The sequence below is a fragment of the Rana temporaria genome, chromosome 4, assembly GCF_905171775.1.
Source record: "Rana temporaria chromosome 4, aRanTem1.1, whole genome shotgun sequence".
Lineage (NCBI taxonomy): Eukaryota > Metazoa > Chordata > Amphibia > Anura > Ranidae > Rana > Rana temporaria.
This window is the reverse complement of record NC_053492.1, coordinates 143,556,498-143,574,080: the sequence shown is the minus strand read 5'-3', so window position 1 is coordinate 143,574,080 and position 17,583 is coordinate 143,556,498. Positions and strand designations below refer to the sequence as shown.

Below are 17,583 nucleotides of genomic sequence, written 5' to 3'. Positions count from 1 at the left end.
AGCATTTTTTTTTACAGAGTATAAAAAAGAAGAGAGGCCCCTCTAAGTGTAGCAATAAGTTGCTAAATGTTATACCTTCATTAAATGTAACCATATTGCTACACTTAGGCTCCTCTCTTCTCTTTTATACTCAGCTGTGGCATGACGCTACATGTATATCAAGACATCACTTGTATATCAAGTCAAAATTTATAAAAAAAATAGCTTGTCTTGCAAAACGCTCTCAAACCAAGTTACTCTCAAACCAAGGTTTTACTGTACACTGAATCTACTTCACTGAGTGTATAGGAAATAAACATGCAATTTGTATTGGTCAGGTGTGTATTCACACCATTTTTCCCCTGAAACACGTCTGTGTAAGTCATTCCACAAAAAACTATTTCCACATGCTCTGGTGAACATAAGCTGCATTCTTTTCAAACACAGATTATTTCAAATGATTTAAGCAGTATTTTGGCTACGGTAAAAATCAGATCATGAGATTCCCTCTACAGCACAGAATAGTTTCAAATATTTCAGCGATGACTTTGCTTTTCTTGGGAGTTGTGCTGCCTGAAAAATCCTTAAAAAAAGCTGATAACCAGGCAAATATACAGTATATTATGTTTATCATTTTACCTACCAAAGGATTTGTAATTCTTTACAAGTAGGGGCAGTACGTGGTTTGCACTTCCAACTGGCAGCTCTATGGTCATGCATTTGAATCCCAGCCACAGCACTAAATGTACAGAGTTTGCATGTTGCCCCTGTGCCTGTGTGGGTTTCCTCCCACACTCCAAAGACATGCTAGTAGGTTAATTAGCTCCTGTCTAGATTGTGTGTGTGTATGTGAGTTACGGACCTTAGATTGCAACTTTCTTGAGGGCAGGGACTGAAGTAAAACTAAAATATATATATGTAAAGCATTGCATAAATTGAAGGTGCTACACTGCTAAAAAAAATTAAAGAAACACTTTGAAAACATATCAGATCTCAACGGGCAAAAATCTCATGCTGGATATCAATACTGATATGGACTGGGTAATGTGTTAGGAATGAAAGGATGGCACATCATTTGATGGAAATGAAAATTATCCACCTACAGAGGGCTGAATCCAATACACCCTGAAAATCAAAGTTAAAAAATAATGCATCAAGCTAGTCCATTTTGCTGAAATTTTATTGCAACAACTCAAAATGGTCCTCAGTAGTTTGTATGGCCCCCAAGTGCTTGTATGCATGCCTGACAACATCAGGGCATGCTCCTAATGAGACGACAGATGGTGTCCTGGGGTATTTCCTCCCAGATCTGGACCAGAGCATCACTGAGATCCTGAACAGACTGAGGTGCCACCTGGCGGCACTGGATGGACCGAAACATAATGTCCCAGAGGTGTTCTTTTGGATTTAGGTCAGATGAGTGTGGGGGCCATTCAATGGTATAAATTTCTTCATCCTCCAGGAACTGGATGTTTGCTCTCGCCGGCATTGTCATGCACCAGGAGGAACCCAGGACCCACTGCACCAGCAAAGCAGGAACAAAAATTGTTTCTAGACAGCCGCACTCTGAAAAAATTTAAGCCTTTATTAAAAGAAGGACAGCACTACAAATCACAGCAACATAAAATAAAACCCGACTGTTGACGCGTTTCGCACTGAAACTAGTGCTTAGCTGAGCTATGACTAAGCAATAGTTTCAGTGCGAAACGCGTCAGAATCAGGTTTTATTTTATGTTGCTGTGATTTGTAGTGCTGTCCTTCTTTTAATAAAGGCTACAATTTTTTCAGAGTGCGGCTGTCCAGAAACAATTTTTGTTCCTGCTTTGCTAAGTGCATTGCCTGCACCTGAGTTGTCTGCAACGGAGGATATTCATCTGGGTTCCCACCTGGAGCGGCAATTCCCTTTTCACCCACTGCACCAGCATAGGGTCTGACAATGGGTCCAAGGATTTCATCCTTCTCCTCAGACCATCACTGACCCACCACCAAACTGGTCATGCTGAACGATGTTACAGGCAGCATAAAGTTCTCCGCGGCTACTCCAGACCCATTCACGTCTGTCACATATGCTCAGGGTGAACCTGCTCTCATCTGTGAAAAGCATGGGGCACCAGTGGAGGACCTGCCAATTCTGGTGTTCAATGGAAAATGCTAATCAAGCTCCACAGTGTCCGGCAGTGAGCACAGAGCACACTAGAGGACGTCTAGTCCTCAGGCCACTCCCATGAAGTCTGTTTCTGATTGGTCAGAGACATTCACACCAGTGGCCTGCTGGAGGTCATTTTGTAGGTCATTTTTTTAGTGCTCATCCTGTTCCTCCTTGCACAAAGGAGCAGATACCGGTCCTGCTAATGGGTTAAGGACCTACTACAGCTCTGTCCAGCTCTCCTAGAGTAACTGCCTGTCTCCTGGAATCTCCTCCATGCTCTTGAGACTGTGCTGGGAGACACGGCAAACCTTCTGGAAATGACACGTATTGATGTGCCATCCTGGAGGAGTTGGACTGCCTGTGCAACCTTTACAGGGTCCAAGTATTGCCTATTGCTACCAGTAGTGACACTGACCCTAGCCAAATATAAAACTAGTGAAAAACAGTCAGAAAAGATGAGTAGGGAAAAAAAATTTAAAAATTAACAGCAAAGCAGCTGAAACTCATTAACAACCCCTCTGTATACACCCCTCCCCCTCTGCTACTTAACTGACCAGATCAATATCCCTGGAGTTCTGATTCAAAAGTGTTCCTTTAATTTTTTGGAGCAGTGTACATAAGTACCTGTATAAAATATTCCTGGGAAACAAAGTCAAAAATGTTACTATAATTGTATCTTCTACAGTTTTTCCACTTACATTGCCCATATAAATGCCCCTGAGCTCTTGACCCTGGCCTAAAAACATATAATAGAAGAACATCTCTATGTCCTTCATAGCCCAGCAATATCCCTAAAAATACCATTGCTAAGTAGGTAGCTATTACTCTAGAATAGAAAAGAATGAGCTAGCAAGCATTGGTGTGAATCGCTAAAGACCGTTCTGCCACATGCGATAGTGATAAAGCCCCTTTTTATCATGGGAAAATACAGTTCATCTTCTAATCAACTGTTTACACCAAGAATAGTTTGTTATTAAAAAAAAACAAAAAAAACAAACGGGGACCTTCTAAGCACATCTCAAATGTGTTTAAAAAACATGTATCAGTATGTTGTATATGGTGTAAACAAAGCCTTTTAACCACTTAAGGACCGCCTAAGGCCGATATACGTCGGCAGAATGGCACGGTTGGGCACAGGCACATACAGGTAAGTCGCCTTTAAGAGCCCAGCCGTGGGTCGCACGCGACCCTGTCCGAAGCTCAGTGACCGCGCCCACGGGACCCGATCGCCGTCGGTGTCCCGCGATCGGTCACAGGAGCTGAAGAACGGGGAGAGGTGTGTGTAAACTCACCTTCCCCGTTCTTTACTGTGGCAATGTCAGTGATAGTCTGTTCCCTGATATAGGGAACGATGATCACTGATGTCACATGTCCAGCCCGCCCCTACAGTTAGAAACACACATGAAGTCACACTTAACCCCTTAAGCACCCCCTAGTGGTTAACTAAACTGCAATTTCCATTTTCACAGTAATCAGTGCATTTTTATAGCACTTTTCGTTGTGAAAATGACAATGGTCCCAAAAATGTGTCAAAATTGTCCGATGTGTCCGCCATAATGTCGCAGTCACGGAAAAAAATCGCTGCCATTAGTAGTAAAACATTTATAAAAATGCCATAAAACTATCCCCTATTTTGTAAACGCTATAAATTTTGCGCAAACCAATCGATAAACGCTTATTGCGATTTTTTTTTACCAAAAATAGGTAGAATAATACGTATCGGCCTGAACTGAGAAAATATTATGTTTTTTTATATCTTTTTTGGGGATATTTATTATAGCAAAAAGTAAAAAATATAAAAAAAAAATCAAAATTGTCACTCTAATTTTGTTTGGGAGCCACATCGCACGACCGTGCAATTGTCAGTTACAGCGACGCAGTGCCGAATCACAAAAACTGGCCAGGTCCTTTACCTGCATAATGGTCCGGGTCTTAAGTGGTTAAACAGTAGAGTGGAAAGGGCATGGCAGCAAGACCAAAGATTTTCAGTTTATCTCAAGGCAAAGATTAAAGTGCAGCTAGTGATGCCAGGGTCCCTCCAGCTTGCCGTACCCCACACCAATGCAGGGCATTTCCTACACCTGGGCATCCACAACACTGTTGTATACTCACATTAATGCAAAACGCAAAACAGATGTGATAGATTCTGCACAGCAGAAAAGCATGGAGATGCTCCAAGGCTACCAAAGTGATGCTTCCCCATATGCTCCCTGCATTTGGTCATGTAACATGAGATTACATGACCAAATACAGGGTAAGCATGGAGAAACGTTTGCTTCAAGATTCGTAGACTAATGTATGCAGGTGGTTACCTGTTGTAAAGCATTATCGAGTATTTTGATACGTTAGATAAAATAAATAAATAAAATCCATTGGTAGGTAAAAAAAATTGATATTTAAAAGTATTTCACCTGCGTATTTAGCTGTTTCATAAAGATGATCCACACAACCACGGTTGCTCTAAAAGCCTGCATTTTTTTCAGGAAACCACAGTTTACAGTACGCAGGTACAGACAGTTGACACATTTCATCCTACACAGTTGTTATAGTATTTAGCTGTTTGCCTGGAGTTCAGCTTTAAAGTACATTTGTACCTTTAGTAGAACCTTCAAACCACTGCACCACAAGATGTCTGTAAGACACCTCAAGATCTTTGTAAGATCAATACCAGGGCAATCTGTTATTATTCCTAGTGTCGCTTTGCCTGCTTCTTCCCACTTCCAGAGCCCTACTATTGGGTTATCACTGTGAGGGGTGTCCTCACTAACCAATAATGAGGCTAATGCCCCGTACACACGATCACATTTTCCGACAGAAAAAGTCCATTGTGAGCTTTTGAACGGAAATTCCGACCGTGTGTATGCTCCATCGGACTTTTGCTGTTGGAATTTCCGCCAACAAAAGAATGAGAGCTGGTTCTCAAATTTTTCAGATGGAAAAAATTCCTATTGGAAAATCCGATCGTCTGTAGCAATTCCGATGCGCAAATTTCCGACGCATGCTCGGAAACAATTTGATGCATGCGTCGTAGTGTTGTACATCACCGCGTTCTTGACAGACCTAAGTTCAGAGAACTTGTGAGCGCGTGTATGCAAGCCAAGCTTGAGTGGAATTCCGATCGTGTGTACGCGGCATTAGGCTAAGGAGTCAGGTACAAAAGTGGTACCCAATAATTTGGTTATGCTTGCACTATTTAAAATTGGGTAATTGTGCAACTGTAAAATAGTCCTAAATTTGACAGCAATAAGTATTTTTTAAGAAATTGTTTTATAAATAAAATAAACTTTATTGTAAGTACAGATTAAAATAAAAAGGAGATAATGCCAGAAAAATAAAACAATAGACTTTTCAAAAGTTCAGCATATCTACATAACTATTTCTTCTCCCATACTATTCAGCTGTTGGATAATGTTATCTTTTTAAACAGATCATAAAAAAGTCAAAACTTTGAACCTAAAGCAAAACCTTCACTATATAAATATTTATGGTGAAGCTGATATTCCAAGTCACACAAAATAATTAACTTGACAAATCGTTTTCATTGCATCATTTATATAATAATGCCTTTACAGCTAGTTACTATCAGAACCTGTACTCACCGAGGCCGAGATGCTGAGGACGGCTCACCTTTGCGACCCTGCGCAGTCCGCTCCCTGGAGTTGAGACAGAGGAGGGACGGCACAAGGAGGCACCGGTGCCGGAAACTGGTAGGTACTGTAGACTTGGTGCAGCTGACAGAAGCAGGGCAGGTGCAGAAGACTGGAGACAACTGTAGGTCAGGCAGGAACTGGCAGGAAGTCCAGAGGGATCAGGCAGGAAACAAAGGCAAATCCGGGTCACAGGCCGTGGGTCAGGAGTTGGAGAGATCAGAGGAAGTCCGTAAGTGCAAGCCAAGGTCAAAGGGCAGGAGACAACAGCAATCCAGGTAACGTCAGCCAAAGGGTTAAAGGTTCCAGGTGAGAGGAGAGTCGTGCGGAAGTCCGGGTCAAAACAGGCAGGTATGGCAACGGGTAAACACATGGAAGCTGAAGACAAACCAGCAACCTGTTCAGGGAAAGAGGCTGGTTTAAATAGGACTGTCAGTCCTCTGATTGGCCACAGGGCTGTCACGTGCGCGCCCACGCACACGGCGCGCCGTTGTACCGCGCATGCGCCGTAGCCCCGTTGCCCCGCGCATGCGCGGGAGCTCAACAGAGATGGGAATGGTGCCCTGACAGTGCCCCCCCCCAAGGGGCGGACTCTGGACGCCCAAACTGGCCATCAACTCCGGGTGTTCCACATGAAAGGCCCGAATCAGGCGAGGAGCATGGAGATTTCGGGAAGGCTCCCAGGAGTTATCTTCAGGAGGATACCCCTTCCATTTAATGAGGTATTGCAGTTGCCTTCCTCTCTTTCTACAACTCAAGATAGCTTCCACCTCAAATTCCCTTTCCCCCTCAATCTCCACTGGTGGTGGCGGCAGTTCTTCTCTTCCGTTGAAGGGATCCGGCACAACGGGCTTAAGTAGAGAGGCATGAAACACGGGATGGACCCTGTAAGACTCGGGCAAAGCCAGCTCGAAAGCCACTGGATTAATTTTCCGCCTGATCTCAAATGGCCCGATGAACCTCGGACCCAGCTTTCGAGAGGGAATGGGTAATTTGAGGTTGATGGCGGACAGCCAGACCTTCTCACCGACTGGGCAATCCTTCCTCCCCTTGTCATAGAACAGGTCCTGCTGAGCTTGCCGCATGCCTTCCTGTAATTTCTGGAAATTCTGCTGGATGCAGGTTACAAGTTCCTGGACAGCTGGCACGGATGTTTCAGGAATGGAGTCCGGGAGAAAGGAAGGGTGGAAACCAAAGTTAGCCCAGAACGGAGTTTGGTTTGTGGAGGAATGTATGGAATTGTTATAGGCGAACTCGGCTGAAGATAACAAAGAGGACCAATCGTCTTGGGAGACTGAGCAAAAGCAGTGTAAGTATTGTTCCAACGTTTGATTAGTGCGCTCTGTTTGACCATTACTTTGGGGGTGATAGGCCGAGGACAGGCAGATTTCCACTTCCAGAGTTTTGCAGAGTTCTTTCCAGAATTTGGATGTGAATTGAGTACCTCTGTCAGATACTATGCTTTTGGGCACCCCATGAAGCCTGATGATTTCCTTAAAAAAGATTCTGGCTGTATCTGCCGCGGACGGTGTGCCAATCATAGGCAAAAAATGCGCCATCTTGGACAGACGATCCACCACGACTAGGATCGTGGTAAACCCTGCTGATGGGGGCAGATCGACAATAAAGTCCATGGAAATGTCAACCCAGGGCCGTTCCGGAATAGGAAGAGGTTTCAGCAGGCCCCAGGTCTTCATGTTTGGCCCCTTATTCCGTTGGCAGCGAATGCAGGAAGAGACGTAATCTTTGCAGTCGGACCTCCATTTTGGCCACCAAAAGGAGCGAGAGATTAGCTCGGAGGTTTTACGAGCGCCAAAATGGCCAGCCAATTTACGATCATGGAAGGTGCTTAGAATCAATTGCCTTGCTTCAGTTGGCACAAAAATTTTCCCTCGAGACCACAGCAAGTCATCCTTTTTCTCCAAGGAGGAGATCTCGTGATCAGGGCACCGTCGGCAGGCTGTTTTCAGGGTGGTCAACAAATCCGTTTGAGGGAGAAGTAAGAAATTTTGAGGCGACAGGATAGTGCTGGGTTCGGAAGTATCAGGCGTTTCAGGAAACATCCTAGAGAGGGCGTCAGCTTTTCCATTTCTTGCGCCAGGACGGTAGGTAATATGGAAATTGAAGCGAGCGAAGAAAAGGGCCTAAGGCGTTTTGCAGACCGTAAGTACTCTAGGTTCTTGTGGTCGGTGAAGATGATAATGGTATGAGCTGCCCCTTCCAGCAGGTACCTCCACTCCTCTAGTGCGAATTTTATGGCCAGTAGCTCCCTATTGCCTACGTCGTAATTCCTCTCAGGAGGACTTCGTTTCCGAGAAGCATAGGCTACTGGGTGAAGGAGTAACTTTGGCCCCTGTCTTTGGGAGAGAATAGCGCCTGTAGCAGATTCCGAGGCATCAACTTCTAGGACAAAAGGTAGCGTAGAATCCGGATGACAAAGTACAGGTGCCGAGGAGAAAGCTGTTTTGAGTTTGCTAAAAGCCTCCTGGGCCTCTTGTGGCCATTGAAAGCGGTGTCCCTGGCGGGTCAACTTGGTGATAGGGGAGACAATTGACGAAAAGCCGATGATGAATCGTCTTTAAAAATTGGCGAAGCCAATGAAGCGCTTAACGCCTTTTTTGTCCGTTGGAGGTGACCACTCTTGAATAGCTCTGATTTTCTGGGGGTCCATGGCTACCCCATTCACAGAAATGATAAATCCTAAAAATTGCACTGATCTCTTTTCAAATTCACATTTCTCTGATTTCAGATAAAGCTTGTGTTGTCTCAAGATGGTGAGAACCTGCCTGGCATGTTGCCGATGTAATTCCGTTGTGGCTGAAAAAATGAGAATATCGTCTAAGTATACTACTAGGAAGTCATCCAGATATTGTCAAAAAATGTCATTGACTAGGTGCTGAAAAGTGGCGGGAGCATTACAAAGCCCGAAGGGCATGACCAGATACTCGAAGTGCCCGAATCTGGACCTGAAAGCTGTCTTCCACTCATCTCCTGCCCTTATTCGGACCAGATTGTAGGCACCCCGGAGGTCTAATTTAGAAAAGATCTGGGCCGATCGGAACCGTTGGAATAGCTCAGGGAACCATCTTTTTTTTCGACAAAGAAGATCCCCGCCCCAGCTGGCGAGGAGGAAGGACGGATGAACTTATTTTTTAACCACTTGCCCACCGCCTCATGTCTAAAAGACGTCCTGTTTTTAAAGATGTATATCTCGGTAACAGCAGCAGCTGCTGCCACAACCGAGGTATGCATCTTTAGTGCCGACGGTCCTGTAAACGATAACGGCGGTCTCCGCGGCGGATTCGCCGCAAGATCGCTGTTATCGGTGGCGGGAGAGGGCCCCCCCCCTCCCACCACTCTCCCGCGCCTTCCGCCGCTTACCGTAGCCGTCGGTAGCGGCGGAGGCGATCGGGTCCGTTCGGCAAGTGACTGGGGACGAGACTGAAGGAAAAATCTCCTTCGCCCGTCCCCATATCTCTGCTGGGCGGAAGTGACGTCAAAACGTCAGTCCCGCCCAGCGTCTAAGGCCCGGTACACACGGGCAAACATGTACGATGAAACCGGTCCGTCGGACCGTTTTCACTGTACATGCCTGCCAGAGGGCTTCTGTACGATGGTTGTACTAACCATTGTACAGAAGTCCGCGCGTAAACATTACGCGGGGCGTGTCCGGGTCAAAACAGGCAGGTATGGCAACGGGTAAACACATGGAAGCTGAAGACAAACCAGCAACCTGTTCAGGGGAAGAGGCTGGTTTAAATAGGACTGTCAGTCCTCTGATTGGCCACAGGGCTGTCACGTGCGCGCCCGTGCGCGCGTCCACGCACACGGTGCGCCGTTGTACCGCACATGCGCGCGCGCACATTGCGCCCGGGCATGCGCCGGAGCCCCATTGCCCCGCGCATGCGCGGGAGCTCAACAGAGATGGGAATGGTGCCCTGACAGTTACCCTTATGGGAAATGCAGAAAGAGGGCAATGCTATGTCAATGTAAATACAGAATTCAAACGGAAACTGTACACAATAGTAGGCTGACCCCAACTATGGCATCAAGCCAAATTTGAGCACTCTCTGTAAAGTATATTGAATAATTCAAGAGCTTGATTTTAAGTACGCAATTGGTTATCATACTTAACATTTCTATTGCAAATCAACAAAAGCAACAGCTGTATAAATAGTATCTTCAAAGAAGCATTTGCTTTTAATATACACGATATTATAATAAATACAACATTTTCTATTGTTTGAGCACAGTACTTATAAATGAAGGTACATACATATATATGTACGAGTACTCACGCAGGTGGACTGTCCCCACAGAACTTCCCAATCCTTTTAGCATCATTTATTTCTCCTCCATTGAATATTGCAACATAATCATATCGGCAGTAATTGTCTCTTTCAACATCAAACTTCTCAAACTTTAATTCAATAACCTTAAAAAAAAGTGATGAATTCAGTTAAAATGTATACATTTAAAAAATGACAAAACCAACCCCACATCAGTGTGCAAAGATCTCTTACCAGTTACTATTCCACTAAATGAGTCCAAAAATGTTTCCTGCAGCTCTACTTTAAAGTAGCCAGCTATCCAATAAATGTGATTATAGCAGATCAGAGAGCAGTGGCTAGGTTTGAGGCCTAGCTCAATCACATGTGTAGTGCTACCCCAGGAAGAGTCGCTAAATGATTTGGGACCGGCCTACTAAGTTACCCTGGCAGTGTCTAAGGGTGTAATTGTGAGAATAGCAACAGTGAGTGGAGGTCCAGACATCCAATAAAGAGTTTTCAATACTTTATTGTACAGGCCAAACACGGCCAACATCAACATACATTAGGAAGGTCAAGGTTGATGAAGGAAGAAATAGAACCATGCGGTATCAGGCCTGGATATAGAACTGAGCAATACTCTGCTCAGCATTAAACCAAATGTATACACGTCGCCACTCTGCTCGGAGTGGGTAAAGTGCCCCCGGACAGACCCCTATAATAGGCCTGGCAGCCGGAGCGTCACTCTGAATAGTACTGGGAGGAACAGGTCTCTCACACAGACCTGTCTTTAGGGCCCCCGCCACAGGCCAATTTCAATAGAGAACTTAAAGTAAATAAGGACAGAGAATCCTCCCAGTAAACTTCTTTTGCAAATGGTCCCCGGATGACAGCAAGCATATCTGTCAGTGGTCCGGACACCGATCCCAAACTAGGATCCTTTCAATAGGCCTCGGAAACCCAGTGGAGCACTGGGGTCCCTTCTCTCCTCAGGAAGAGGTTCGCTGCAGAGTTCAGCTCTGGCCAGGTGGGCCACGCCGGCGGGGTCCATGGATGCGCGTACCCTGAAGGTGGGTACCGCACCTGGAACGGGGACCCCGCGGAAAGTTTTCAACACATGACCTCTCTCACAGATATACCCTCCCCCAGCATGCCCCGCAAAGGAAAACATCCTCCAATTGGATGCTGGGAGAAGATCTGCTCTGCCAGAACCCCTCTAACGCCAGCCGCCGGCCAGGGGTGGCACTGCACTCCCTGAAAAGTGCAGTGCCACCCAGTCTGACCTTCCAGAATGACAGAGATCATCAAATTTAGACAAACATTGAATGGGAGCAAGGTAACTCTCCCGTTCCCCACTAAATTAAAGCGTAGTGCCCATGCTGAAAGCAAGGGGGCGCTACACATGCTAAAGGCCTAAGAGCAGCCATTTCTAATAAAACAATTGCATTTTTAACTCACCTGTAAATATCTTATCTTGGAGTACAAAACAGGATACAGGACTTGTATTCATAGACCATGGGATAAATGCAGGCTACCTTTAGGTGATTGGAACTAGTGTATGCACATATAACCCCACCCACTCTGTGAGACTAAAGTCCAAATGATCAGATCCCCCTGAGGAAGACACGTGATTAGCCTTGTGTCGTCACATGTAGGGGAGGGGCCAGGACGGTGGAGGAGCTTGGATACATGCTTGTTTGTTAAAGCTGTTGACACATACAAGTTTGGAAGTCATTTGGAGAGGAATCCTATGCTTAATGCTTTTATAGTTTGGTGTGCTGGAAGCACCTAAAATGTGTGAGTACTCTGATGTTATACATTTTTAAACTAGCAATAATGCACTATCCAGCCTCCCGTTCTGACAGGTGAGGAGAGAGAGAGATCAGCTGTTCCTAGTGATCAGGAACAGCGATCTCTCTCTTCTCCCAGGCAGAAACACCTCCCAGGGAACACAGTTAACCCCTTGCCTACCAGTGCTATTTACACAGAGATCAGTGCATTTTTATAGCACTGATCGCTGTATTGGTGTCACTGGTCCCCAAAATCAATGTACGCTTCTTGCGATTTTTTTTTACCAAAAATATGTACAACAATACATATTGGCCTAAACCGATGAATACATTTTTTTTACATATATATATTTTTTTGGGGGATATGTATTATAGCAGAAAGTAAAAAATATTGGATTTTTTTTCAAAATTTACGCTCTTTTTTTGTTTACAGCGCAAAAAATAAAAACCGAAGAGGTGATCAAATACCACCAAAAGAAAGCTCTGTTTGTGGAGAAAAAAATAACTACGTCATAAGACTACGCAAAAGTGCCGTATCGCAAAAAATGAACTGGTCAGGAAGGGGGTAAATCTTTCCGGGGTGAATTGGTTAACAAATACTTTAAGATGCAAATATACTTTAGGATTAGCCCAATCCTCATATAATGCACATTCAATTTGTGTATAAGTAGGAAAATCCTTTGGTTTTGCCAGCCTCCTAGTGCCCATAGGGGTTTGTTTTGGCTGTGGAGAATCAGGTCCTGCTAGGCAAAGGCTAGTTTGCACCATGTCAATCAGTGTGTCAGCAGTGCAGAGCATTTATCAAGAAACCACAGCTCGTGGCTCATAAAATGCAGGGGTTGAAAATCCTCTGCAGCATTCACTACAGTATGTGTGCCCCCATAGCTTTCTTCCATTTCATCCTCAAAGAGGTTTGGAGGTCCCATCTCTGATTCAGGAACAGAGTCGGAAGGGGAGAGGAAGTGTTGCATTTTTGGCCCCTGGAATCTGAAGGTTCTAGGACTGACAAAAGTTTTCGAAAGAATGCAGACACAGTGGCAGAAAAATCAGCTTTGTCAGACAGGATAAGGTAGGAATAGGTAGGAATAAAGAGGAAACGTCATTGCGCAATACTGTTTTAAGAAGGATTTATTGATAAAAACAGAATGGTTTCACTCACATGTAAAGGTGCCTACATCCTGGCACCCGGTATGAATAGCAGGTGATTCATTTAAGGGAAAACGGCCCACAATGGATGGTTGACCGCTCTGCTCGATTTCCTGAAGTTGGATCGTTGACGGAAGTGGGGCGCGATGACGCGATCTAGCCTATTCCGTCCCCGACCAACTTCTGGAAATCAAGCAGAACCACGGCTAGCGATCAAACATCCATTGTGGGCCAATTTCCCCTAAATTGGCCATTCTGCAACGTGCCTGTGAGCTGTAGAGGCCTCAGTGAAGCTAGCTGGAGGCTTACTTTGCTGAGAGTTGTTGAAGCTGACTGAGGGACTGTCATCTGAGGATCTAGACTGGTACTATGGTGTGAAAGTGTCTGGAGGAAATTGGAAGGAGACAACCAATTTTGCAAGGACATTAGTGAGTACAGACTGGTGAAAGAGAGCCTAGAGACTGTGTGCTGTTGCCATCCAGCTTATGTCTATGCTAGAGTCAGCGAGTTTGAAGGGGTCATTGTGTCTGGTGTCCTGAATAGCTTCATCTATTTAATTCTTAGTGAAAGGACTTTGCTTGGGTGTCCAAGGAAGAAGATTAATCTCAAGTTGCTACTACAAAGCTCAGTCCATCATTTACTTGTGCAAGGATTTGGCTCACAGTTCTAAAGGAGAAAGTCTAGTGTCCTCAAATTGTTACTAAAGGTTATTGAATTTTCCTACCATCACCCATTACCTATCCAAGTTCTCAAAAAAGCTTGAAAAACATAACCCTAGACTGGTTAATGAGTTTGGCATTAATGGATCCTAGCATTTTACTTAGTGGCTCCTATGGGGGTTGCGCTACACCTGTGTATAACCTATGGTCTATGAATACAAGTCCTGCATCCTGTACTGTATGAATAAAGTGATTGTAAAGTTAATATATATATTTTTTAAAACAAACATGTTCTACTTACCTGCTCTATGCAATGGAATTGTACAGAGCGGCCGCGATCCTCCACTTCTGGGGACTCCTGCTAGCGCTTCTGGCTTCACCTCTTCTCAGTGTGCCACCATAGGAAGCTGCTTCCTATTGTGGTACATCTGCGGGCTCAATCACGAGCCTCGCTGTCTGCGTCCATAGACACAGACAATTCGGCTTGACCCCGTCCCCCCGCTCCTTCGTCACAGATTTTAAATGACAGCAGCGGGTCAATGGCTCCCACTGCCCTAGAAAAGCCTGTGAGAGCAGGGAGAACTGCTACAGATGGGCACGGAGCTGGATCGAGTGAAGGCTCAGGCAAATATATAGGGGGGGGGGGTGTCAATGATATTACTACCTAAACATTTTTTACCTTAATGCAGGGAAGATAGTAATATTTACATGGCATAAAAGTTACCATATTAATTCTGCCTGTACATTTTATTAAAAATCTGTACTTTAGGTACTTTTATTATAAATCTAAACATTGTTAACAATGCATTTTTAGCACTCACCATCAGTCCCATGCTTTTGGAACGCTAGAACAAATTCTCAGTTTAAGGCTTGTGTCAACAGGCTTCAGACTTGTACAGATGGCATCAGTGTAACACTAGTTAAAGAGGTTTCTGAGACCATTCAGAATTCATTGACCAATGCATTTGACCTCCTTTCGAACTGCATGACACCTGCTTTAAGCTAGTTTTACATTCTCAGAGTCTCCAAATGGAATGCAAAACTCGTTTGAAGTGAAAAAAAGTCAGTCAACACAGACTCTAAGCCTGCTAAATACCGCTGTTCTGCTGTGCATTTAACTGGGTTGAGTTAGTCACTCTGATAATAAAATACAAATTTTAATAAAAAATATAAAAAGTAGAATAAATATATGAAATAAAGCACGACTATGCCAGAACGTGAGACCTTAATTGCATTTTAAACATTTACAATACATAAATAATGGAAGACAAAAAGTAATAGCACCTGCTTATAGAAATAAAAACATAATTAATACCGTATATATCTCACCTGATGTTTAGGTGCAACAATGTGCCAGGAACATGTGACACCGGCTGGGTAATCTCTATCAGGCCAGTTTGGAGTTTTAAAAGTTCCAATAGGTTTCTCCAGCCTTCCTCCACAGTACTGATCCCCTGTAATCACAGAAAACTCACTAAGCTGATTAAGGATCTGGTTGTTCAATTCAACCAAACAATCATGGCTAAACTTCAATGAAACACAAATAACCATCTAAATAAAAGAAAGTGATTAATTAGGGAGTCTTTATATTTTACTTTTTACATTTAAATATCTTTTGTAGGGGGCGCATGCGCGAGGCTCACGATGGAGGACGTGTCCCGTTAGAGCTCCGCACTCTCCGCCACATTGCCGGGACCTAACTAGCCGTCTGGACCACTTTACAACCCCGCATTTCCAAGCAACCCCCTCCGGAATACCCACCGCTCCTCTCGTGATGGTTTTAACCGGCCATCGCGGTAAAACAAAGCCAAAACCCATCAAAGAGGCGTTAGCCCGAGCCTCCTCCAAAATGGCGGCGAAGGCCTTAGCCAGACTGCAGGCCGCTCCCCCGGACGAATCTGCACAGGCTGACAGTGGGGAAGATGACTGCTCCGACTCTCACTCTGGCAGCCCCCCCAATCCTTCGGCATCAGGTATGTCTCAGACAGACTTTCTCAAACACATGGAGTCTATGCTGCAAAAAGCCCTTAAAGTAACATCTGACCAAATAACAAACAGACTGTCCCGTGAAATCAGGGAGCTGGGCCAGAGAACATCTGATCTAGAAACCAGGGTGGACGACCTGGAACTCACCCTCCCTCACCCTCCAAGAACAGGCCCAGGAGCAGGCCGCCTTGCGTGATGAGAACGCCACCCTCCTCTCACGCCTGGAAGACGCGGAAAATCGCTCCCGCAGGTCAAATTTGCGCATCCGTGGCATACCTGAGTCCGTCGACGATTTACAGTCCTTCTCAACAGCCCTATTCCAAGAACTCTCAGCTTCCTCCATACCGATTGAGTGGCTAGAATTCGATCGAATCCACAGGGCACTCACCCGACGTCAGCAGGACGGTCCCCCTCGGGACATTATCGTTAAATTGCATTTTTTCCGTACAAAAGAGCAGCTGCTGGCTGCTGCCCGAAACAAGGACGCCCTCCTGTTCCAGGGCCATGCTTACCAGCTTTTTTCTGACCTAGCCCCCCTCACCGTTGCCAAGCGCCGCGCCATGAAACCACAGCTACAGGTGCTTCTGCAACACCATTTGAAGTATACCTGGCGCTTTCCTTTTGCTCTACAGTTTACGCATCAAGGTCAGCAACACACGTGTACATCGCCGGATTCTCTCCAGCGTCTCTTAGAAACCCTGCGTCTGGTCGTCCCTGCACAATCTTCAGAGACTAATTTGCCCCGTACTCCAGCCCGGGATGCTGCCCATCCATACGGATCAACCCCACAAAGGCCCCACCCGGGTCCATCCTCTGTTCGGAAGGGAACCCCTGCTCATACTCCAAAATCCGGTCTCCCTGACCGCCGACTATATTCGCCTCGTTGAGCCTGTTTACCTGACTTTTATCTTACAGGTTTTTTCTTTCCAGTACTCCCCTGACGTCGAAGTTAGCCTCCTCTCCTGAGTTGAGATGATCGAACCGCATGGATCTTCCATTGCACTTCAACTTGCCTATGGACGATTCGTCATTTGAGGCACACAGGGACTACTGGCTCTGGCTTTCTCTCCCTTTGAGGAGGGGATTGCTGTAATCTACCTCCAATCTGGAGGTTGCTAAGGTCCAGATTTACACTTTTCCTAAAAGCCTTTTTTTTTCTGTATTATTATTTTATTTATGTTTAAATTGTGTTTTATTTAATGTTGACGTTCCAGACAGTTTGACTGGATTTTTCTCTCCTTATCTTAAGATCCACCCATTACGGGTGATTATCTAAGTGATGCTGGGTTGATCTCCGCCTGTACTCTACGGCGTGCTGGCTGACATTGACCCTTGAGTGATATTTGAAATGTGCAAAGCCTCTTGTTATAGCCATAAATGTATGAATGGGATACTGCTACCCCATCACCACTAGGTTGTTTCTAGCTCCTCTCTGTCCTGATCCCTCCCCTCCCCTTCCCCCCTGATCCCTTCCCCCCTGATCCCTTCCCCCCTGATCCTCCCCCCCGATCCTTCCCCTTCTACCCCCCCCCCTTACAGCCCCCCACCCCCCCCAACTTCCCTCTTCTCTTTCCCCTCCTCCATCTTCTTACCTTTTTCACCCCCTCCCCACTCTTCCTGCCCCTCACCGTATCTTTATTTTCCCGTCCTGATATTCCCACCCATCTCCAATCCTTCCTTGTACCCCCCCCCCCTCCCACCTCTTTTTTATTTTTATTTTTTTCCCTCCCTTCCCTCTCCCCTCCCCCCCCGAGATTTTACCCTTTTATAATGTTTTCCTGATCTCAAGGGGGTCCCCCCTCTCTGGACTTCTTATATGGCTTTGCACAGGCTGGGCTGCAGTTGTCAGCCCAGCTGATTTTTGTTGTTATCAGCTATTTTAGCACTGTTTGTAGATATGTGCTAATAAGCACTAGTCTCTATCCACCTAACTGGTTATTATATGTCGTTTTGTATAAT

At 45.4% G+C, this 17,583-nt stretch overlaps 1 protein-coding gene across 1 annotated transcript in view; it reads right to left on the bottom strand.

The window, feature by feature from the left end:
• The window catches only part of PCOLCE2 (procollagen C-endopeptidase enhancer 2), an 88,813-nt gene that overhangs the window by 23,868 nt on the left and 47,362 nt on the right, over positions 1-17,583 (bottom strand). The window contains exons 4-5 of the mRNA XM_040349113.1: positions 14,968-15,092; positions 10,074-10,210 (exon numbers count right to left, since the gene is read on the bottom strand). Of these exons, the coding sequence (XP_040205047.1) occupies positions 10,074-10,210; positions 14,968-15,092 (262 nt within the window). The remainder of the gene's footprint in view (positions 1-10,073; positions 10,211-14,967; positions 15,093-17,583) is intronic.